General features: G+C 38.0%; 1 protein-coding gene across 3 annotated transcripts in view; it reads left to right on the top strand.

Moving 5' to 3' along the window:
* ORC3 (origin recognition complex subunit 3) overlaps positions 1–23,979 on the top strand; it is a 57,903-nt gene that overhangs the window by 2,166 nt on the left and 31,758 nt on the right. For 2 of the 3 annotated variants that reach the window (XM_070418112.1, XM_070418111.1), the window contains exons 2-11: positions 118–172; positions 2,757–2,854; positions 5,522–5,666; positions 7,949–8,053; positions 8,998–9,143; positions 10,728–10,858; positions 12,608–12,767; positions 14,095–14,208; positions 18,341–18,474; positions 19,168–19,231. In XM_070418112.1, coding sequence (XP_070274213.1) covers positions 118–172; positions 2,757–2,854; positions 5,522–5,666; positions 7,949–8,053; positions 8,998–9,143; positions 10,728–10,858; positions 12,608–12,767; positions 14,095–14,208; positions 18,341–18,474; positions 19,168–19,231 — 1,152 coding nt within the window. The remainder of the gene's footprint in view (positions 1–117; positions 173–2,756; positions 2,855–5,521; positions 5,667–7,948; positions 8,054–8,997; positions 9,144–10,727; positions 10,859–12,607; positions 12,768–14,094; positions 14,209–18,340; positions 18,475–19,167; positions 19,232–23,979) is intronic. The other variant, XM_070418113.1, reaches the window with a different exon arrangement.

Genomic DNA, 23,979 nt, shown 5'->3' with positions numbered 1-23,979 from the left:
TAGGGCGAAAAGAAACACCTTTTTTTAAAAAAATCTGCTTATCCCTAAAATACTGGGTTAACAGAATTATCTGCTCCTTGGCTACTTTGACTTTATGCTTTGTATTTCTTTTTATAGGGCTGTTTTGTGTTTAAGCCAAACTTCAAGAAGAGAAAGATCTCTGTGCCAATAGGTATGATGTCTTAATATCAAATTCGTTACTTTTCTACCCCTGATTGAATTTAGTACTTTTCTTGTCTAAGCATGGCTTACAAAGGGCAAATTGAAAAGTAAATTTCCTTCAAAGGATATGTCACCATTCTTTAAAAGAGATTGTCCTAAAAATCTCAGTGGTTTTTCTGGGGCAAAATAGGGGGTATTGACTGCCAAAGGGCAATAGGGACTTTTTTGGAGTGAGGAAAATAGTTCCCTAGACTTGAGGGGGTGGTCATGGGAGTGCATACTTTTGTTAGGACATATCAAATGGGGATACTTAGACATAAAGAACTTTCAGTGATGTTGCTAGTAAGTGACAGAGCTGGGTTTAAACCCAAGCTGTCTGATTCTCGAATCCATGGTCTAACTTTTACTTTCAAAATATGAGGTGAGTTTTTGCTTAGAACTTTTTTTGTATTGAATTTCAGCTGTAATTTATTAAGATTTGTATAAAGTTTTTAGTATTAGTAAACCTAATGTGTACAATTGTATAATATGAACTTTGAGGTACATTAGGTTTTTCCCATTGTGCTGATCTGAGACCCACAGATATTGTTATAATATGAAAATCTTAGAGGAATTGACCCTAATTTTAAGACATGGACCAGAAATGAAGAAAACATATCCAGAATTTAGCACTTGCCTTCAATGGCTTCCGTTCTTGAAACAAGAGTGCCTGAATAAGTAGGAAGATGTTTTGCATTGTGCCCACCATCTGTCTAAGAAGGGATTGGTAACTCTCCTCCTCAGTATTCTGTGGAGAGAGAGAGGTTGGGAGGGCTATGAGTGGGAGCAGGAGGGAACCTGTCAGCATTGAAAGCTGGTATTTATTCTGTAGCTCCTACTAGATGGATAAATGACTGAGGGAAGTCTTGGTAACAGGTTAACGTGTCCTACTGCTCTTGTTTTCCAATTTCTGGAAGTTTTTTTGTTATCTATTTTGATGCAGCGTTATTCAACACATTAAAAAAATTCATGTCTTGATTTGCCATTTTAACATTTTATATGATTTTACTGATTTTCAAAGATGACTATTTTCATTTGTTTAAGGCTAACTTATTATTCTGCTTTGTCTCTTAGTACTAGTATATCCCCTTGCTTTTTTTGGTTTGCATTTTTATACTATAACCTTGTCTATTATTTTACCATATGATGACTTCAGTATATTCTAAGCCTTTTGATAAAATTTTTAAAAAATCAGTATTTGCCCCAAACTTAGTCAACTATGATTAGGAGGAAAGTTCCTTAATATGAAAGAGAATTTGTATTCCAAACTCTCAGTTAACATTTAAATTTGATGTTGGAATTCTAGCAGCATTTCAGTGAAGTCAAGAACAAAATGTGTACTTTCACAATTATGTAATATCATGAAAGTTCTAGCTATTACAATAAAATGCCTAGTAGTGAACAAGATTTAAGGAATGTAAAATATTGATTAAGAGACTTGTAGTATTTTGGGACATGAATTTTTAATATATTTTCTCCCCAAATCAATCTATAGATTTTCTTTTATCCAGTCAAAATACCAGTGTAATTATTTTTTAGAAATGACAAAATTAGTTTGAAAGAATGGCTTAAATTTTTTTGAAAAAGAATGATGATGTTATGTGGTGATGGGAAGAAGACCTGAATTTATTCAATATTAGAATGAACTACAAAGCTACAATAATTAAAATAGTTCAGGATTGGTGTGGTTAGATTCAGTAGAACTAAAGAAAAAGTTCAAAAATAGTTCCAAATGTATTTATAAGCATTTAGATGATAAGGACATCCCAAATCAGAAGAAAGGAATTGTTTTTCAAACTGAAAATTTTTACATATAATCCAAGTGTGAGTCATGAAGTCAATTTAGTGGGTGTTGAGAGTTTTAAAAAACAGAATAGGAAACATTTGGTATCACATGGTAAGTATTGTTTTGTGAGACTTTGTTTTGGTTTCTATTATATGTGTGTGTGTTGGATTATGATGTAAGATGTATTCCTTAATGTGGATCATGGTTTTAAAAGTTTGAAAACCACTACAGCAAATGATGTTTTGATAAATGGCCAACCATTGGGGAGGAAAACATTCCAAAAATATATAACATAATGCAGACAGAATAAATATAAGTCTGGGCTAAAACTGTCTCAGTTGAACAAATGAACAAGGATAGTAGTAGTAAGAATCATTTAATAAAGGAGAACTCAAAACAGATATATAAAACAAAGAATATACAGCCTTAGAATAAGAGTAAATAATGAGAATATATTAATATTGAATGTATACATTTCAAATCAAAACCATTAAATAAAAACTTAGAAGTTCAGAAGTAATTGATAGAAATACATTATAAAAATTAAATTAAAAAACCAAAAAAAAATTAAGTAAGATATTTAACCTTACAATACTTACAGTAAGAATTTAAGATGTATAAATAAAATTAAATATAAAAGATGTTACCTATCCCCAAATATATATATGTATATATATACATATATATATATATATATACACACACACACACACAAACACACACACACATATTATATAAAAAAGACATTGACTTATTTCTGTGTTTTCAGAGGAGTATTTTAATGAAGGGAAAAATGAGTCTGAGGACAGTAAGCTTCGATTTGAAACTTATCAGATGATATGGCAGCAGATGAAATCTGAAACTGAGGTGAATACTTTTTTTAATAACATTTCTCTAATACCGTAAATCTCATATTTGTTGTTTCTCATCTTCTTTTCCACCAGTTTATAAGACGATTGATGAAATGTTGGTAATACTGGTTAAGCACAATCTGTATATCCTAAAAAAAACAAAACCCTCATGTTCCAAGTATTAAGCATAGCTTCAGGTACTGGAACTTATGTTTATAATGATAGTTGCTAAGGCAAGGGGCTCTTTACACATCCTCACAGCTTTGAAATGCTGGCACTGTCCAAATTATCCATTCAGTTACACAAATAAGAAATCAAGCTATTTCTAAATACTTCACTCTCTCATCCTATATCCAGTTACCATGTTCTTTATATTCCAGCTCTGAAAAATTTCTACACTATAGCAGATTCATTGTTCTAGAGCTAACAGATTTTTTTTGACCAACACAGTGTTGTATTTTTTTTCTTTATTAATTAAGGTATTACATATGTATCCTATTACCCTATTGCCTCCCCCCCCCCCCCCCCCCCCCACCAAACACCCTCCCACACTCATGCCCTCACCCTCCTGGTGTCTGTGTCTATTGGTTATGCTTGTATGCATGCATACAAGTCCTTTGGTTGATCTCTCCCCCTTACCCCTTCCCTCCCCTACCTTCCCTCTGAGGTTTGACGGTCTGAGCGATGCTTCTCTGTCTCTGGATCTGTTTTTGTTCATCAGTTTATGTTGTTCCTTATATTCCATAAATGAGTGAGATCATGTGCTTTCTCTGACTGGCTTATTTTGCTTAGCATAATGCCCTCCAGTTCCATCTATGATGTTGCAAATGGTAAGAATTCCTTCTTTTTTACCGCAGCATAGTATTCCATTGTGTAGATGGACCACAGTTTTTTAATCCACTCATCTGCTGATGGGCACTTAGGCTCTTTCCAAATCTTAGCTATGGTAAATTGTGCCACTATGAACATAGGGGTGCATATATCCTTTCTGATTGGTGTTTCTAGTTTCTTGGGATATATTCCTAGAAGTGGAATCACTGGGTCAAATGGGAGTTCCATTTTTAAAAAATATTTTATTGATTTTTTATAGAGAGGAAGGGAGAGGAATAGAGAGTCAGAAACATGGATGAGAGAAACATCGGTCAGCTGCCTCCTGCACGCCCCCTACTGGGGATTGAGCCAGCAACCCAGGCATGTGCCCTTGGCCGGAATCGAACCTGGGACCCTTCAGTCTGCAGGCTGACGCTCTAGCCACTGAGCCAAACTGGTTAGGGCCATTTTTAGTTTTTTGAGGAAACTCCATACTGTTCTCCAAGGTGGCTGCACCAGTCTTATTATTTTTTTTTAATGCCTTTCGGATGGTTATGTGCTTTTCAGTTTATTACTGTTTCCCGCCACACTTTATTGCTTTACACCTAGTGGCTTTGCTCATGCATGTATTCCATGTGACCCTTGAAGATATTTGAGTTTGTGGTTTCCAGTTTAGGTCCCCTTTATTTTTTTGCCTGATTGTCATGATATCCTCCTAACTGACTCTAGTGTAAAATCCTTCAGATCTGCCACTAGTCCCTATGGCACTGTTGGCCAAATTAGAAAAGTCCTCCTTTCATGCAGATACAGTCTTAGGTCTTGCAACAGGGGTTTTCCAACTCTGGGGCCAACTGGCCTTCACAGTGCTGTCAGATTAACCCTTCCTACTCCCGATTTAATCATATCTCTACTTCAAATGTCTTCAGTGGTTCTCCCTACATGATAAAATCCAAACTCTTTAACATCAAATATATTTTTTCTTAGTCTAGCCCTTTGCTTATTTGTCCAATCTCATTCCCTACCACTTTTCATGTTCTTTATGCTTAGCTATATCTGTGACTCTTCAGTTGTTTGGTACTTTCTTCCTTCCTTGCCTCCTTTACTATTTATTCATTCAAACTTCCTTTACCTACCATCACCAACTCCATCACCTGCTCTAATGCTTTGGCTCTGATATATCACCTCCTCAGCTTAAGTTGGATGGTCCTACTCTTTATTCCTATATTGTCATAGCACTCTACACAACATTACTTTCATTTTAAGTGTTATTGCTCAATTTCTTTACATTTTAGGATAGGGACTACAGACAGTCCTCGGGTTACGTTGGACTCACGTACGTAGTTTCGTGGTTACGTCACCATCTCCCATTTATTTATTAAAAAAAAAAGTTCTGTCATTTTGACGTATGTACATATGTGCTTTATGTTTTTTTATTATTTATTTACCACAAGTAAAGGTCAGGAATTGTTTTCTTTCTTTTAATTTTTTTTACTGTTTCACTTCATTACTGCTGTGTATGTGCTCCATGTGAGTGACATAGGCGCTTATGCAGGTGGGTTCCCACTTACTGCGAAAATCGCGTTACATTGTGCCATAGGAACGGATCTCCAACATAACCTGAGGACCTACTGTATCTTTCATTTGTAAGGTGGTTAATCAGTGTTTGTTGAATGATAAAATGAGTCTCTTTAATGAGGGGATCCAAAGCCCTAATTATTGGAGATTTAAAGAAAAACATTTTTTTTTCATCATGATTGTAATTTTACATGTAATCTTTGGAATTGAATTCATGACAGTTTTCTTTCCCAAATTTTGAAAGACACATCAGATTATTGCTAATTATAATCCATAAAATTTTGTGTGTTCTGTGTAGCAAATGCAAGAGGAATTAAATAAAAACCTGTTTGACAGTCTAATCAAATTTCTACAAAAGTCTCATTCTGGATTCCAGAAGAATTCAAGAGACTGGGGCTGTCAAATAAAACTAAGAGAAATTCCAACTGCTGCTCTTATTCTAGGTATGTACAGATTTGTTTGTTTTTTAAAATTGGTAGCTCTGTTTTTGAGAATAGTGGGGAATAATCTGTTCTGGTAAACCTGTTTGTTGCTCTCATTTACAGAATTAAAACAATCATATTTTGTTAGGCATAATTTTAAAACCAAAACCAATAAAAGTTCTTTATACTGATCATGAATCTATAAATTAGAAGAAATTTATTTGGGTTAGCTAGTCCCCTCATCAACTTCCTGTCTGAAAAAATGAAGGGGAAATATATATGTTACTTTTCTCTTCTTTAGTTATATTATGAAAGTAGATGAGATTTGAATTTGGTAATAAAGAAACCAGCAGTATATTAAAAGATTTTATTTTTATATCTTTTTATCATTTCAGTGCAGTTATTCTATGACTAATTTTTTTTCCTTATTTGTAGTTTTTTTTAATATTTGTTTCATAATATTGTATTAGTAGTAATTGTTTAAAAGAATTTTGGATGAATTATATATAAACTGCTTTCAGACTACAGGTTGTACATTTCTTAGTTACTTAAATTTCTATCATTAACATGCAATTTTAACCAAATATCTGGCTTGCAGGTAATGGAAAAATTTTCTTTGAAATATTAGAAGGTTTTTTTTCCATTTCGTTTAAAACGTACTGCCTAATACTGTTAATTATCTTCCTGATATTCAGGGCTGTACTTTTCAAACTTTCATGTACCTAAAAATAACTTCTAGGGGATCTTAGTAAATGAAAATTTTCACTAATAAGTCTGGGGCAGGGCCTAAAACGCTGCATTTCTAATACGCCTCTATCTGATGCCAACACTGCTGATCCCAGGACCACTCTGAGTAATAAGACTTTGTGGAATGATTTTAAAATGCTGTGGATCAGCTTTTCAGTGCAACCTGCCAGTTAATTTGAAAACCCTTTCCATTATGGATGAGAAACTGAAGCCCAGTGATGGCTGGCTTGTACTGTTTGTTGGGTGCTTTCTTTCTCTATTGCCATGTTACAGTAATTGAAGTGGGAGAAACATGATCAAGAGGGATGGCCTGATAGGTTGTTGTGAGAGCACTGTTTAAATCCCTTCTCTGCCTTGTGCCAAAAGGAGAAGAGAAGCTAATGGAAATCATGTGTTTGAAAGTCAGTAGTTTGAGGAGAACATTTTTCCAGTTACAGACGCTGATTATCTTGTTTCCAATAGACAAGTGCGTTATCTTAAGGAACATAGTGTTAAATAGCTTACAAAGTCAGTCAGACAAGATAAGCCAGTGCTTTACTGCTTTACTAAACTCCTAGATTTGTTCAGAGATGTAGTATCATAATCTTAGACCGTAATGCATGCTAGGAATATCATTCTGACACTTTAAAAAAATCTGTACTCAAAGTTACTTAAGCACATTGCACAGTTTCTATTTTCCATAAGGTATATGTCTATTTATTTCTTTTAGTGTATGTCTGTTTAAAAATATCCTGCCAACATTTTTGTGTGTTGCCTCTCCTAGGAAAAAAATGTTGACTATTGGTGGTCTGGATGATTCTGAACCTTTCTTGCAAGCAGTTGAAGGTTTATAGTAGCAAGCCTCAAGTAGTTTCAGGATGTCTGCTGCTGGCATCCGCCGAAGTGCCAACACTCTTTCTAGAAAGCACAGATTGGGACCTTAGGGAAGATACCAGTTAATAGAATTTTTTCCAAAGTAGTGGGAAGTTTTCACTCAATTCTGATAACTGCATGAAGAGCACTAAAATTCTGATGTGTGGAAATGAGAATCGGAATTTAGTAAATACCTAAAGGACCAAAAACTATAATATAATTTGGTTTTAGACTCTTTCCTCAGAAATTAGTTTAGTGTACACTTTCCTATTATATTTACTACTGTGATCATAAATGATATTACTGATTAGATTCTCCTCAGCTGTTAAGTGAGGGTCACAGTAAGACTGGAATCCATAGTCTTTATTTTTGAGTAATTATTTTAAAGAGCTCTTAATGAATGTGACAAAGAAATGAAATGTTTTCAAAATGTTCTTAAGATGTTTTCAAGGGTCAACTACACATCCCCAGTAATTTTTTTTTAAAAGAGAAATTGTGCTAAATATCTTTCCTAACAAATAAGTATAGTGTGTGCCTCTAGATATCTAGTATTACTGGAGATCTCTTCATTTATGCAGTGTGTTATTTTATTAATCATTTAAAAATACTTTTACTTAGCAATTCACTTGACATGTTAAATAGCTTTTGTTGTTAAGTTATTAATAATAAAAATGATGGTGTAATATTGATGTATAATCCCATAGGTGTGAATGTAACAGATCATGAATTTACATTCAGAAGTCTAACAGAAGCCGTTCAGAATAATGTCACTCCATATGTAGTCTCATTGCAAGCTAGAGACTGTCCAGGTAAAGTATAAATGCTTTAATAACCTTGGTGAGGTGTTACCAATTTCTTTGGCCCTTCTCTCTCCATCTTTCTTTGTGTATCTCTCCATATCTGTCTCTCTGTGTCTCTCAAGCTTTCTTCATCCCTTTTTATTTGTGGGAAGAGTATGGTACTATATTTTAGCAGGGTGAAGTTTAGTGCCTCCCAAGTTGCAGGAGTCTTTGATACTTTATTCCAGCCCTACTCCTGCCATATGAACTTCACTGCCAGTAATAGTCCAGGCATTTCAAATTAGAATGTTTGGGACAGAGAGCTGAGAATTGAGGAATTGGGAGTTCTTACTTAGCCTAACAGAATAGATTACATAGGCTCATATTTATAGGCTCAGATCATCTTACTGTTCCATTTTGAAAGACCACCATTGGTAAAAATGGTCCATTGTCAGAGCTTACCTTGGGTATCTGAAGCCATTAAATAAATCATAAAGGATGTAGACACTAAGAGTAAAATGTGCTTAGATTTGGACTGATGTGCTTATGTGCTTTATATTACTTTCATATTCATTAATTGATTGTAATGAAGTAAAAGCCCTTAGGACATCTTTAAAAATGACTTTAAGGAAGATTTATAATCAGCAAAATAACTTATGTAAATAACACTTTTGGTCTTTTTTAGGGTCCTTAAAAACATTCTGCTGTCCAGAAGTAATTTAAATGTATATTATTCCTAATATAATTAATAGTTTTCATAGTTACACATTTCTTTAGGTAACACTTTTATTATAGACAATACAAATAAACTTTGGCCTATTGAGAGAATACTAATGAACATTAATAGTCAATATGTTAAATGTTATGGTAATTAATGTTATGTATAGAAAACACATTCTACTGATCAGGAAGTTTCAGTTGTTTCAGATTTGCTTTAAGGAGAGAGAAACTTTCTTACCTTTTATCTACTGCAGATATGAAACATTTTTTACAAAAGCTGTTCTCACAGTTGATGGACTGCCGTGTAGATGTGGAATCAAAAGAGGAGGAAAAAGATATCCAGAAAAAGACACATTGTTCAATGGATTCTCTTTCCAGTTGGTATATGAATGTCACACAGGTAAATGCACACTGACAATTTTCTCCCAGGAAATTGGCATATGATTGAAGAGGCTTGGGATTATATTAAGCATAGTACTATTTTGTTCTAATAAGGATATGCTTATGTAGCACTAGCTGTTAATTTAATAGTAGCTTCTTTTATCAGTATGCAGCCTATTTCCTGGTAGAAGTTTAGGTTCCTACAAGGCCATTTTATTTGTGGGAGAATGTCATCTAGTGACAAAAACAGCATTTGGAATTGGTTCTGCTGCAGATTTTATCTTTGTAACAAGGTCTATAATGTTAATATATTATCTCATAGGTTCCTCAATATTTGCTTTTGTGCAGTAGAACCATGCTGTCAATATCTGTTATCAACTTAGTCCGATGAGAAACAGCCATAGATATATATTTTTAAGAACTTTAATTTGTTCCATGTTTAGAATTCTTGGGGACTAAATGCTCTCTAAGTAAAGTGTATTCAATAAACAGATAAATAAAAAGAAATTTCATTCTACCATGTTAGTCTCTGGTGAAAATGAATAACTTAGATGATTCATGGGTAACTATACCATAAAACTATAGCCTTAGTTTATGATGCTGTGTAGCCAGATAGTATGGGAAAAAATACTATATTGACATTTTTTGATGAATGTATTTGCTGAAGTCATCATAAGTGAAGCTTCCTTTTGCAATATGTAGGTATCAAATTGGGTCTAATGCCTACTGCAGTATCTTAATTTGATCCAGAATTAGATTTTTTGTTGTGGTTATTAATCCTCGCTTAAGGTTATTTTCCCATTGATTTTTAGAGAAAGTGGAAGGGAAGGGGAGAGACAGAAACATCGATGTAAGAGAAACATATCGATTGGGTGACTCCTGCATGTGTTTCATGGGAGGTTGGGAGAGAGGGAGGGAGGCAAGGAGAGAGAGAGAAAGAGAAAAAGAGGGAGAAGCATTGATGTATGAGAGAAGCATTGATCAGTTGCCTCCTGTATGCCGCCACTGAGGATTGAACCTACAACTTATGTATGCACCCTAACCAGAAATCTAACCCACAACCTTTCAGTGTACGGGATAACACTCCGACCAAATGAGCCTCAATGGCCAGGGCCAGAATTTTAGATTTTGTAGAAATCAAATACTGTATGCAATTTAAAAGATTGGGATTGGACTAGATGATAATTTAAGATGTTTTTCAACTTGAAATTTTACAGTAGTGGAGCTGGGTTATTCATTATGCATTTTAATTAAAAATACTACTTCTCACCTTAAAGCAAAGGAAAATATGACATTCTACCAACAGAAAAATAAATTTTATAGAGAATGTTCTCTTCTCCCTTTGCTTTTCGTTCATTTTTTCAGATAGCAGAAAATATAAATATTTCTTACGAGTTACAGATTTTACTGGACCTTTTTCTTCTTGGTTATTATTCCCATGTCAAATGGAAAGATTCTGCTAATAAATGTTGGAAGGAGTTTCTATTTAATATGTGGGAGAAATAAAAAAAACACACACTGTTACTGTGAAATATAAAGGCATAGCATTATTTGGTTGGTAAGGCTTACCTTTTAACTCATTCTTTTCACAATGGCTTAAAAGAAGACAGACCCAGGAAAGCCACGGAAAAAGAGGACTTCTAGTCAATGGCAATCTCCTCCTGTTGTGCTTATCTTAAAAGATATGGAAAGCTTCACCACAAAAGTACTCCAAGACTTCATAATTATCAGCAGGTAGATGATGTATCACCTGGTTTTTGCACAAAATTTCTTGTATTAAGAAAACATACCATCTTTAACTTAAAAACAGCCTTTTTTCAGAGAAAATGAATGGCAACATAATCTTTATTTTAATACCAAAAGGATGTAAAACACAATGATTTCAAATTCCTTATAATTGAATATTCAAAGATCTATCAGATTTTCATTTGCTTTTTGACCTAAGAATGAGAATCAAAAGACAGAGGCCAGCCAATTTTAAATTAGCATGATAAGGCAGTATAGAATCTAATTTCTATCTCACCAAGATTGTCTGTCTCTTACTTGCTCCTTGAATGTATAAAGTATTTCAGATTGAGATGTTTTTGTCAGGTATTATTTTCTGTTACCTCTCCACCCTTAGAAGTTTTGAGTTAGCCCTACTGTTTGAGTTAGCTCTACTGAGCAAGAATGTTTTCTAAATAATATTATTTTATATAATACTAGAGCCCTGATGCATGAAATTTGTGCAAGTGGCTCGGCCCCCGCCGCTGTGGTGGCCGCCTCTGCCTTGGTCCCCACCACCACAGCTTCGTCCGGAAGGTTGTCCGGTCTAATTAGCATGTTATGCTTTTATTGTTATAGATATCTAGTGAGAATCTACTTCCTTGATCTCATTGGATCTTTAAGGCAATCCTGTGAGATTTAACTGTATTTTAAAATCCAATAGCTTGCATTACCCGTGGTACATTTTTTAAAGTATAGTTTATTTTGTTTCCTATATGTTAACTTGTTTAATAGTCAGGGCTACATGTGTTTATTTTACTAATATACTTATTATTCCTATTTTGATAGTGTCTTTTTTCCCCCACTAAAACTAAGATTTCTAGATCCTGAAACTTTTTAAAAATATATATATATTTTTATTGATTTTTTTACAGAGAGGAAGGGAGAGGAATAGAGAGTTGGAAACATTGATGAGAGAGAAACACGGATCAGCTGCCTCCTGCACACCCCCTACTGGGTTTGTGCCCACAACTAAGATACATGCCCTTGACCGGAATCGAACCTGGGACCCTTCAGTCCGCAGGCTGACACTCTATCCACTGAGCCAAACCAGTTAGGGCCTCAAACTTTTCTTAATGCTAATACTGAATGTTTAACATACTGGAAAAATGTACAGTATAGAATAGTGATGGAAAAGCTCTACTTTTATGAAGCTCAGACTTGTGACTACTTTTACCATCAAAAGTAAGGAAAAAGAACTTAAAACAGTAACAGAGTCCATGCAATACTCCTATGATGGTAGAACTGTATACAGCTATACTATGAAAAGCAATAGCTAATAGGAGGGAGCAAGCAAGATCATCAGCCTTGTTACACAGGACTAACCTGCAGTAGCTCTCAAGAAAACTGTTTTACTCTGGGGAAGTCATTTGTGTTCCTGTTGGTAATGCTAAGAATCAATCATATTCAATAAGTTTGAGTTAAGGATGCGAGGAAAGGATGTAATATTTTTTAGTAATGCCCACTAAAACTATGTCTTCGAAATGTGTCTGTTAGAAATGTCTATAAATAGAATAAGTTACCTTGAAAATTAGTGATCTTCATGTCACTGAACTCTTAAAGCATAGGCTGGATAACTCTGAGGAATACTGTAAGTGGGACTCAAATTTGGGGTGAGAGGTTAAATTGTATGGTATCTTACACCTCTTCTGACACTTGAGATTGTTTTGAAATATATTTGCTAAAGAAATCCCACTTCTGTATTTTTTTTTAAACTAGTCAGCATCTACATGAATTTCCACTAATACTCATTTTTGGAATTGCCACATCTCCTGTTATCATCCATCGGTTGCTTCCTCATGCAGTGTCATCTATGTTGTGTATAGAAATATTCCAATCTTTGTCTTGCAAGGAGCACCTGACTACAGTAATTGATAAGGTAAAAATAAAAAAATTTACCAGTGAAATAGGATGAAAGAAAATTGCCAAGAATAGATTATAAGTATAAATGTTAATGATAAATTTCTGCATCTCTTCAGAGTATGATATTGAACATATTCCTTCACATATTTTAATATTTTTATTGAATGATTTTGTGGTATAGTATTGCCTCTTGAGTTAAAAAGATAAGATTTATGAAAAGAATGATATCTGTCAATTTATAGCTATCAATCAGTTATTACTCAATGGAAAATTACTGGTTTTAAAAATAAATTTTTACAGAATTTAATGACTTCCTGGTAACAGTAACAATATTTTGACTCTTATATTTAATATTAAATGATTTGAAATTTTTAGTGGACTCTTTCTTGTCATGCTGCTCTTGACTGAAAATAAATACTACTGTTTTTCCAGACCATAGCTCTATGCCTCTACCTAAATAGAAATACACTTCTTTAGTATTGACCTTCCAGAAATTATTGCTAGACTCAGCTCCCTTGAGATGTGCTTTATGTTGCTTGTGTAAGGTAAACTAATGACAACCTTCCATTTAGTTACTAACCACTTATATAGTTTTTCCCCGTAAAGGTGGTATCCATTGGTTTGCTGACACTCTAGGGAAAATTTTTCCAGCTATAGTTTTTAAAATTGCTTTGTTGTAGCCAAGTTCAGTTGGCCTTCTATGACCATGTTTCTGTTTAAAATGTCTAGACCTGGGGAGGGGCAGGAGTGGGGTAGAGGGGGCCAATGAGGGAGGAGGAAGGGAGACATCTGTAATACTTTCAACAATAAAGATAAATTATAAAAAAAATTTTTTAAAGTCTAGTATGACTTCATTTTCAGATGTAAAATCTTCACTATAGGCCATTGAAAATTAGCTAGATAATACAAATTCAGCTATTTTATATTTTTGAAATAGACATGTTAATTTGGGGTTTCTCATCTAATAGTACATAAAATGTATCAATAGGGATGAGAAAGAAATCAGATAACAAGAATTGCCAAAACTTGTAGCTTCAATGGCTTCTGGTGGGAGAAAGGGGTTTATATAGTTGATAGGCAGTATTTTTTAAAATGAGGAATTGAATAGGAGGTGATGGACATCTTTGATTTTGAACGTGTGGTATGAACAGCTCCTTTTTGTTATTGTTGTGTAAATTAATTTAAAATTTTAGTTGATGTTTAACCTAAAAAACCTAGCTATTATTATAGCTCTCATAGTTACTGTATCATAGTCTCATTCTTTGACTCATTACTTATACTTGATATTTCTGAAGAATAAAGACTAACAAGGAGTATGTCCTGTCCCCATTTATCTCTTTCAGCTACTTCTTACAACTCAGTTTCCCTTTAAACTAAGTGAAAAAGTATTACAGATTCTGACCAGCATCTTTTTATATTATGATTTCTCAATACAGAACTTTATAAAAGGACTTCAGGTAAGAAGACACTAATGGATTTGAAAATTCACAAGCTGATTCTAAATAATTTGCATGTTATTTCAAATTGACTAGTGTGAAATTTAAGGCATTTTAAATGGAAAAATCTAGAATAAGTAAATTCAAGTTATATTATTCTAGGTCCTACTATTGCTTTGTTACCTTGCAGCAAAAATATAGAGAATGCATTAATTGGATAGCAAAATGGAAAAGGGCCCCTGTCCATTCCAATGATTCTTAACCATGTTAGGGGGTAGGGTGGGAAAAGAGACCTTTTTTAAAAAATTTGATGAGAGCTTATAGACTTTCTACCTAGGAAATCCTATATAATAAAGAGGTAATATGCAAATTGACCCTCACACCCTCACAAGACGGCTACCTACAACCAGGCCAGCAGGAGGGTTAGTGAGGGACTACCAAACAACTGAGCAACAGGCTGCATGGGGCGACCAGGTCGGCAGGGGGGTTAGTGAGGGATGACCAAACAACTGAACAGCAGGCTGCGTGGGGCAACCAGGCCGGCAAGGGGAGGGCAGTTGGGGGCAACCAGGCCGGCAAGGGGGCAGCCGGGGGTGACCAGGCCGGCAAGGGGGAGCAGTTAGGGGCGACCAGGCTGGCAGAGGGGGGCAGTTGGGGGCAACCAGGCCGGCAGAGGGGGCAGCCGGGGGTGACCAGGCCAGCAGGCAGGTGAGCGATTAGGAGCCAGTGGTCCAGAATTGTGAGAGGGATGTCGGACTGCTGGTTTAGGCCTGATACCCGGGATTGGGCCTAAGCTGGCAGTTGGACATCCCCCAAGGGGTCCCGGATTGGAGAGGGTGCAGGCTGGCCTGAGGGGGATCCCCCCCTACCCCGTGCATGAATTTCGTGCACTGGGCCTCTAGTGTTATATATAAGGGGTCAGCAAACATTTTTGTAAAGGACCAGATATTAAATATTTTTGGCTTTGCATGCTACATATGGCCTCTGTTGTATAGTCTTTGTTTTCTTTTAAAAAAACAACAACCCTTTAAAGATATAAAAAACATTCCTAGGCCATATAAAAATGGGCTGTGGGTCATAGCTTGCTGTCCTCTGCATATATGTGTATGTGTTCATTTATATTTATTCTTATATATTGGGAATGCATTTTCACCAAGATTTCCTAAATTGCCAGAAAAAAATTCATTAACCTAGCTTCATAACATCTATTCTAAACTAAAAGTAGACCCCATTCTTTAGTTGTTTAAAACTTAATATTATTTCCCTCTCTTGGTGACTACCTAAAATACCTTAGCAAAGTGTAATCATTGTGAACATATGTCAGTTATCAAATTGATTAAAACCTGTATATTAGTAACGTCGGTACAAAAGCACAATATAATACCTCATGTTTATGTAGTGCCTAGATGATTATAAATTACTTTCCATATCCACTCTTCTTCCATATAAAACACTGTAGTGGTCTGTTGTGGCTAATATATATATTTTTTTCAGTTTAGATATTTTTTATAAAAGTATTTAAGAACAAGAAAATATTTACTTTAGCAATATGTGAAATTAAATGATATGGAGTTATAACAACTTCTAACTTCTTATTCATTTCATTTTATTCATTTATTTATTTATTCATAATTACTTATTAAGAGCCTACTAAAATCCAAGCACTATGCTAAGTTCTAGAAATGCATAGGACAAAGAAATGTCTGCCTTCAAATTGCTCATTGCTTAATGAAGGAGGCAGAAAAGTAAACATGCATTTATAGTTCTGAGTCAATGCTATGAAAGAAACATTCCAGGAGATTCTATTAGAAAGAAGTGTGTCCTAACGAAGAAGAGCTAGCCAGGTCAGAATTGGAAGAGCAGTCCCGGCAAAGGCAACCAGAGAGGGAGAGATCTATCAGAGATCTACTGCAGTAATATAGACAAGATATGACAAAGGCTAAATAAGGTAGTGATAGTGGGAATGGAGAGGAGGAAACAAATTTGAGGATGAGATAGAATCAACAAAATCTGGTGACTTAAGTAGATGATAGGATGTGTAAGAGAGGAGCATAAGTGACAGATATAAAGATTCTGGTTTGGCAGATAGATTTGAGGTTGGTACCATTTATTAAGTGTACATTTAATATAAATGAAAGCCAGTTAGAAAAGGGTGAGTTTTTGAATAGGTTAATTTAGGTTTTCTTGGATATAAAGATTTGGCACTGAGGAAAAAAATCTGGGCTAGAAATATTTAGGATTTATCATTAAAGGTGGTTAGTTGAAGTCATGTAATGAGGATGAAGCATCAAGCAGAGGAGTAAGGAAAGCACTAAGGGTAGAACCTTAAGGCAGACTGATACATAAACATGAGCAATAGAAAAGGAGACTAAAAACAAAAGGAAAGCCAATAGAAAGTAGAGTACTACTGAAGTCAAGGGAAGAAGGAGCTTTAGAAAATATAAATTGTAGTCTCAAATACCATTGAAAAAGTGAGTGAAGAAAAGGACATTAACCAAGTTACTAATCTCTATGGGTCTCAGTTTTCTCATCTATAAAATAAGGGGAATCAGATTGGATGATTTTATAGGTTTCTGATCATTTACTAAGTACCTCCTTTGTGCTGGGCACTTTACTAAGTATTTTCTTTGTTTCATTAATGTATTATTACCCTCAATTTTGCACATGAAAATACAGCCTTAGGGTAAGTAGCTTGGCCCAAGTCACATAGCTAATAAGTGGCAGAACATTTAGACCCCATTTGTCCAGTTTTCCTAATCATCAGTGGGAAATACATGTAAGTCCTGATTTCTGTAGAGGTAAATAGGGAATATGATCATTCTGCATATGTTTAAATCCTTCCTTCATCAGGTGGATACATTAACCAACTTGTTAATTGACCCAGAGATTGAGGACGCACTTGGACAAAATAGTTAAGTGACACTAGGTTCTTATCCTATTTGTAGCTCTACTGTAGCTTGTGACTTGCTCCCATTCCTCCTCTCCAGGAAGTTCCTTATCATGTTTGATTTTTATTTTTCTGATGTTTAAAAAATGGTGTTAACAGAATAAGTATTACCACATTAATGTCATTGGAAAATATAAGTAAGAAACAAGATTATGTTAATATGTGCAAAAATAATTTAGCACTTGGCATGGATAGTTGCTTTCTGATTTATACTTGTTTTTAAGTTAGGCTGATCCTTCACCTCACAGCCTTATACTTCCTCCAGAATGAACTATTTTAGAGGATTTTCTCTAGCCTTGGGTATCTGGTCTGTAGCTCTATAGGCTCAGAAATTCATTATTAGTTTACCCAGGAAGGACCAAGCTCAAATACCTTAAGAGTGTTATGTAAACTAGCATATTAACTTATTATTTTGTGATGGGAATGCTATTTCCCAGTGATCGCAGTGTGTTTTGTCGACTATGTAGGGAACTGTCTCTCCAGTATCAAGGTATCTGGAAAAAAGCAAACTGGTCAATAGAAGGTTGCTTAGAGTCAAAGTTTTTAATATTTGGAGAGTTTTACAAGATATATCTTATCAGTTATGGCAGAATCTGGAAAATCATTCATCCTTATACTGTGACAACTACAGCATTCTAGTTACTAGATTACTTGTACCTATCAGATACTGTACTATGTTTTCCTCCATGAAGTAAAACTGAATTTAAAAAGATACATTTTCTTTAGCCATCATCATTTTTCATTATTCTTTTTATGAAAAAAGAATAGGCAAAGCTTCTACCATTGTAACATTTTTATTTAGCAGACCAGTTTTTACACTGATTTTAGATTGGTATTTTTTTATGAGTTTTGGGACATCGATTAGAACCTTAGGTCACATCCCAGTCTCATCCCCACAACATTTACTGTACTGTTATTTTAAGTGAGTTACTTCTGCAAATAACTAATTTATCTATTTGTATTAGTCTCTTTAGTTTATACTTCAGAGATTATAATGTTCTGACCTTGTCCACAAAATGAAAACCTTAAAATATTAAAGGTATTAACCATTTATGTATTTTTTGCAGTGTTATTGTGACATTAAGTATATTTTGTGTCATAAATACTTCTGCTGTTTAAAAAAACAACTAAAAATTGAGCAGACATAGGGCAAAAGATTTACTGACAAAATATAACAAATATATTTAATCTTTACATTTTTTTCAGCTTTCTCTATTAGAGCATTTCTATTCCCAGCCCCTCAGTGTTCTGTGTTGTAATCTCCCAGAAGCCAAGAGAAGAATACATTTTTTATCAGATAATCAATGTGAAAACATCCGACGTCTTGCATCATTTAGGAGGTAAAAAAAATAAAGTGTATATTTAACATGTCTTATGATAGAGTTTGGGCCAAAATAAGGGATCTCAGATGCAGTTATTTTTGAAGATGAAAAAGGAAAAAGAAACTTAATTTTTTTAGAGCAGATTTAAACCCTTCTGTGTTTTTTGAAAATATATATTTATTGATTTCAGAGAGGAAGGGAGAGGGAGAGAGAGATAGAAACATTAATGATAAGAGAGAATCATTGATTGGCTGCCTCCTGATGCCCCCTACTGGGGATGGAGCCCACAACCCAGCATCTGCCCTACTGGAAATCAAACTGTGACTTCTTGGTTCATAGATTGATGCTTAACCATTGAGCCACACTGGCTGTGCCCCTTCTGTTTTTAATTGTGAGATTTCTTTGTTGGATTTGAAAATTTGGCATGAAGAAAAGTATTTTTACAAGGAGACATAATTTACAGATTCTCCAGAGTTACTTTTTATAAATAACATTTCCTATTTCTGGAGTTTATGATTGGACCCCTAGACTGTGAACTGCAGCTGACTTAAGGAGTTAAAAATATCATTAAACTATCATCTTGAATGTATTTTTGAGAAGAAATGAAAGAATGTGACCACCAATCTAGGTAGTTCTTTTCCCCCATGTGCTATTCAAATACTTAGAATGTTTAATTTTCTCTTTTTGTGTATGATACGGCAAACATTTTAGGTACGTGGAAAAGCAAGCTACAGAAAAGCAGGTTGCACTGTTGACTAATGAGAGATTTTTAAAGGTAGGAGTGTGGCTGTATTTCAGTTTTATTCTCCTTGTTTTCTTAATGAAAAAGAATATACACATATATATTGAGTTAATTTTACAAAACATTTGTATATCTTAATATGCTTTGTAGAATGAAGTAGTCCTTGATAATCATATAGGAATGTGACTATTAAAGATTACACTAAACCTCATATCAAAGATAAGACTTTATTAACTAGAACATTAGGTTTCTCCTATGGCCTATTTTGAAAACACTTTTAGATCTCAGTTTTCTTTCCACATGACAGTTTGGAAACTGCAGACAGTTTCATTTTAATGTCCTTTTAAAGACTGTCATAAATAAAAGCACATAGAAGCCATGTAGTTTAGGAACCCACTGCTAAGTGGGTATTGATTTGATACAGTGTCGTTACATATTGATAATATAATGCCAGGAAAGAAGTAATGAGCTTAAAATATTATGAATTAGCCATAAAATGAAGGGAATGTCAAAAGAAAGAGTTCGGTTTATATCTTTTATGAATAATACTTGGACATGGTACATCATTCACAAGGCAAAGGCAATATAGAGTGAAAAGATTCCAACTGCCCTTTTTCCCTATTAGTTTAGTTTCCCTATTATTAGTTTCTTACATATCATTCTAAAGATATTCTCCACATACACAAGTAATTATGTGGGTTTCCTCCTCTGTCTTACAGAAATAAGTATATTATACACACTATTATATCTACCTTGCTTTGTTTTGCACTTAATTTTGGAAATCATTGCATATCTGTACTAAACAGTGGCATAGTATTTCATTGAATGAATGTCCCTTCATTTTATTTAACAAGTCTCTTACTGATGGACAATAGAAATTCATAATGTCACACTTATTTTTATACTCTTTATGCCATTTTAAGGAAAAAGTTGTTAGAAAATTGTAATAAAATTAAGATGAGCTTGAAGTTAAGCTCTGGTGCTATGTGTGAGTTTTGCTATTATGTATTATTTTCAGATTTTGAGTAAAAGAATGTTAGTCCCCAAAGGGCATATGTTCTGTATAGTTCTAAATACTAATTTACCTCCTTTTTGTGAAATCTAAAAAATTATTAAGAATGTTTTTTGGGGTTTTTTTTTGAGGTGCAATTGACATACAACATTACAATAGAGAGTGGCTTTTTTTTTTTTTTTAAATATATTTTATTGATTTTTTACAGAGAGGAAGGGAGAGGGATAGAGAGCTAGAAACATCGATGAGAGAGAAACATCGATCAGCTGCCTCTTGCACACCCCCCAACTGGGGATGTGCCCGCAACCAAGGTACATGCCCTTGACCGGAATCGAACCTGGGACCCTTGTGTCCACAGGCCGATGCTCTATCCACTGAGCCAAACCGGTTAGGGCTAGAGAGTGGCTTTTATTGAACACTAGAGGCCCAGTGCATGGATTTGTGCACCGGTGGGGTCCCTCAGCCTGGCCTGTGCCCTCTTACAATCCCGGACCCCTCGGGGATGTAGCAGTGTGCAAAGTGGCAGGCGGCCCAGGAGGATCCTGAGCTGGGGTGGGCGCCACTCCACTCATCCCGGCCCCGCTGTGCCTGCTGCCACCGCTCAGTAGTGCTACTGCGGAGGTGGGAGAGGCTCCCACCGCCGCAGCTGCTCTCACCAGCTGTGAGCCCAGCTTCTGGCTGAGTGCACTCCAGTTATGGGAGCGCACTGACCATCAGGGGACAGCTCCTGCGTTGAGCATCTGCCCCCTGGTGGTCAGTACACGTCATAGCAACTGGTTGACCAGTCAACTGCTTGTAATGGTTGCTTAGGCCTTTATATATATACTAGAGGCCCGGTGCACAAAAATTTGTGCACTCGGGAGGAGAGGGGGGTCCCCCAGCCCGGCCTGTGCCCTCTCGCAGTCTGGGACCCCTCGGGAGATAACGACCTGCTGGCTTAGGCCTGCTCCCGGGTGGCAGAGGGCAGGCCCAATCCCTAGGTGCAGCCCCTGGTGGGGCTCAGAGCAGGGCCGATTGGGGAGTTGGGGCGCCGCCCCGTCATGCACAGAGCAGGGCGGATCGGGAGGTTGCGATACTACCCTCAGTCACGCTCAGGGTAGGGCCGATTGGGGGGTTGGGGCACCGCCCCCTGTCACACTCAAGGCAGGGTCGATGGGGAGGTTGCGGCGCCACCCCGTCATGCACAGAGCAGGGCCGATCAGGGGGTTGGGGCGCTGCCCCCTGTCACTCACAGAGCAGGGCCCATCAGGGGGGTTGGGGCGCTGCCCCCTGTCACACACAGAGCAGGGTCGATCAGGGGGTTGGGGGGCTCCCTCCTGTCACGCACAGAGCAGGGCCCATCAGGGGGTTGGGGAGCTCCCCCCGTCACTCACAGAGTAGGGCCGATAGGGGAGTTGGGGCACCGCCCCCTGTCACACACACAGCAGGGCGGATCAGGGGGTTGGGGCGCTGCACCCTGTCACTCACAGAGCCGCAGGGCGATCAGGGGGTTGGGGAGCTCCCCACTGTCACACTCAGGACAGGGCAAATGGGGAGGTTATGGCTCTACCCTGTCACACACAGAGCAAGGCCCGTGGAGGGGGGTTGGGGCGCCACCCTCTATCACCCACAGAGCAGGGCAGATCAGGGGGTTGGGGCGCCGCCACTGTCACACTCAGGGCAGGGCTGATGGAGAGGTTATGGCTCTACCCTGTCACACACTGAGCAGGGCCCATGGGGGGGGGGGTGTTGGGGCGCCGCACCCTGTCACACACAGAGCAGGGCCGATCAGGAGGTTGGGGTGCCGCACCCTGTCAAACACAGAGCCACAGGGTGATCAGGGGGTTGGGGAGCTCCCCTCTGTCACACACAGAGCCGCAGGGCGATCAGGGGGTTGGGGAGCTCCCCCCTGTCACACACAGAGCCACAGGGCGATCAGGGGATTGGGGAGCTCCCCCCTATCAGGCACAGAGCAGGGCTGATCAGGGGGTTGGGGCGCCTTCCCCTGTCACGAACAAAGCAGGGCGGATAGGGAGGTTGTGGCCCCACCCCCTGTCACTCACAGAGCTGCAGGGCGATCAGGGGTTTGGGCGCTGCCCCCTGTCACGCTGATCCTGGTGCCGGGAGGCCTCACGGCTCCGCTGATCCTGGTGCTGGGAGGCATTATTACCCTTTTACTATATAGAATAGAAGCCTGGTGCACGGGTGGGGGCTGGCTGGTTTGCCCTGAAGGGTGTCCTGGATCAGGGTGGGGGTTCCCACTGGGGTGCCTGGCCAGTCTGGGTGAGGGGCTGAGGGCCGTTTTCCGGCTGGCAGGTGACTGAAGCTCCCAACAGCTCCTTTTTTCCTTTTTTTTTTTTTTATTCTGGGCCAGCTTTAGCTCTGAGGCCTTGGCTGCTGAAAGCCGGTTTCTGGCCTTTGTTTTTCCTTCTGTATTTGATACAATGTTGCGGTCCGGCTGGCTGAACCTGGCTGACTGAAAGCCGGTTTCTGGGATTTTGTTTAGCTTCTTATTTCCAACATAGTACATAGTTGCTTAGAGTTGCAGCTGAGAGGCCGGCAAGTCAGGCGGGGAACGTTAGAGTCAGCCGTCACTGGAGCAAGCAAGCCTCCCTGTTCGCTTCAGTGCATGGCTGCCGGCCGCCATCTTGGCTGACAGTTAATTTGCATAAGGATATGCTGATTAGCCAATGGGAAGGGTAGCGGTTGTACGCTAATTACCATGTTTCTCTTTTATTAGTGTAGACTAGGGGCCCAGTGCACGAAATTCATGCACAGGGGCCTTCCCTCAGCCTAGCCTGCACCCTCTCCAATTGGGGACATCCCTCTTGCAATCTGGGACTGCTGGCTTCTAACCGCTCACTTGCTTGCCCGCCTGATCACCTCTAACTGCCCTCCCCTGCCGGCCTGACCTTGCCCCCAATGGTTCTCCCTTGCCAGTCTGTTATCACCCCTAACTGCCCTCCCCTGCCAGCCTGATCGCCCCTAATTGCCTCTGCCTGCCTCATCGCCCCTAACTGCCCTCCCCTACTGGCCTAATCTCGCCCCCAACTGCCCTTCCCTCCCACCTGATCTCTCCCCCAACTGCCCTCCCCTGCTGGCCTGATCGCCCCTAACTGCCTCTGCCTCGGCCCTCACCACCATGGCTTTGTCTGGAAGGAAGTTGGACGTCCGGAAGATGGCCAGTCGACCCGGTCTAATTAGCATATTACCCTTTTAGTAGTATAGATAGATTATATAGGATACGATTGCCTTTTTCAGCAGGAGGAGATGCTCTGGACAGACAAAAACACATAACCCCTATATCTGGACTGATAGCCAGCCATATGCATTATACTACCAAATCGGTCATGAAAAAATTGAACCACTTTCTTACACCTTACACCAAGCAGTTGTTGCCCTTAAAACGCCCCCTCAGCCCCCACCTTAGGTTCTGCCTTCACAGTTCACCCAGATTAGGTTCTGATTGGTCAGTTTCTATGCCAGTCAGTGTCAAAAGCTCCGCCTCCTAGGCAGCCATTGGCTCTTCCCTGATATTTGGTTCTGATTGGTCCATTTCTATGCCAGTCAGCATCTCCGGGCCTATCTCTGGGCCTGATCAAAGAGGTGGGGCTAATCAGCAGCCCCCAAGGAGGCCCAGAGAGAAACAGAGGCACAGCTGCTGGCGAAGCCGGGAGAGAGAGAGGCAACGGCTGATCAACAGCTTCCACGGAGGCTGTGGATCAGACCCTGCCTCTCTCTGCAGGCCTCTCTCTGGGCCTGATCCACAGCCCCCTTGGCATTCAGTGCT

This window comes from Myotis yumanensis, unplaced genomic scaffold (assembly GCF_028538775.1).
Source record: "Myotis yumanensis isolate MYYU_CA2020_CCGP unplaced genomic scaffold, mMyoYum1.0.hap1 SCAF_6, whole genome shotgun sequence".
NCBI classification, from domain to species: domain Eukaryota; kingdom Metazoa; phylum Chordata; class Mammalia; order Chiroptera; family Vespertilionidae; genus Myotis; species Myotis yumanensis.
The sequence above is the reverse complement of the archived record's forward strand: the minus strand, read 5'-3'. Positions and strand labels throughout refer to the sequence as shown.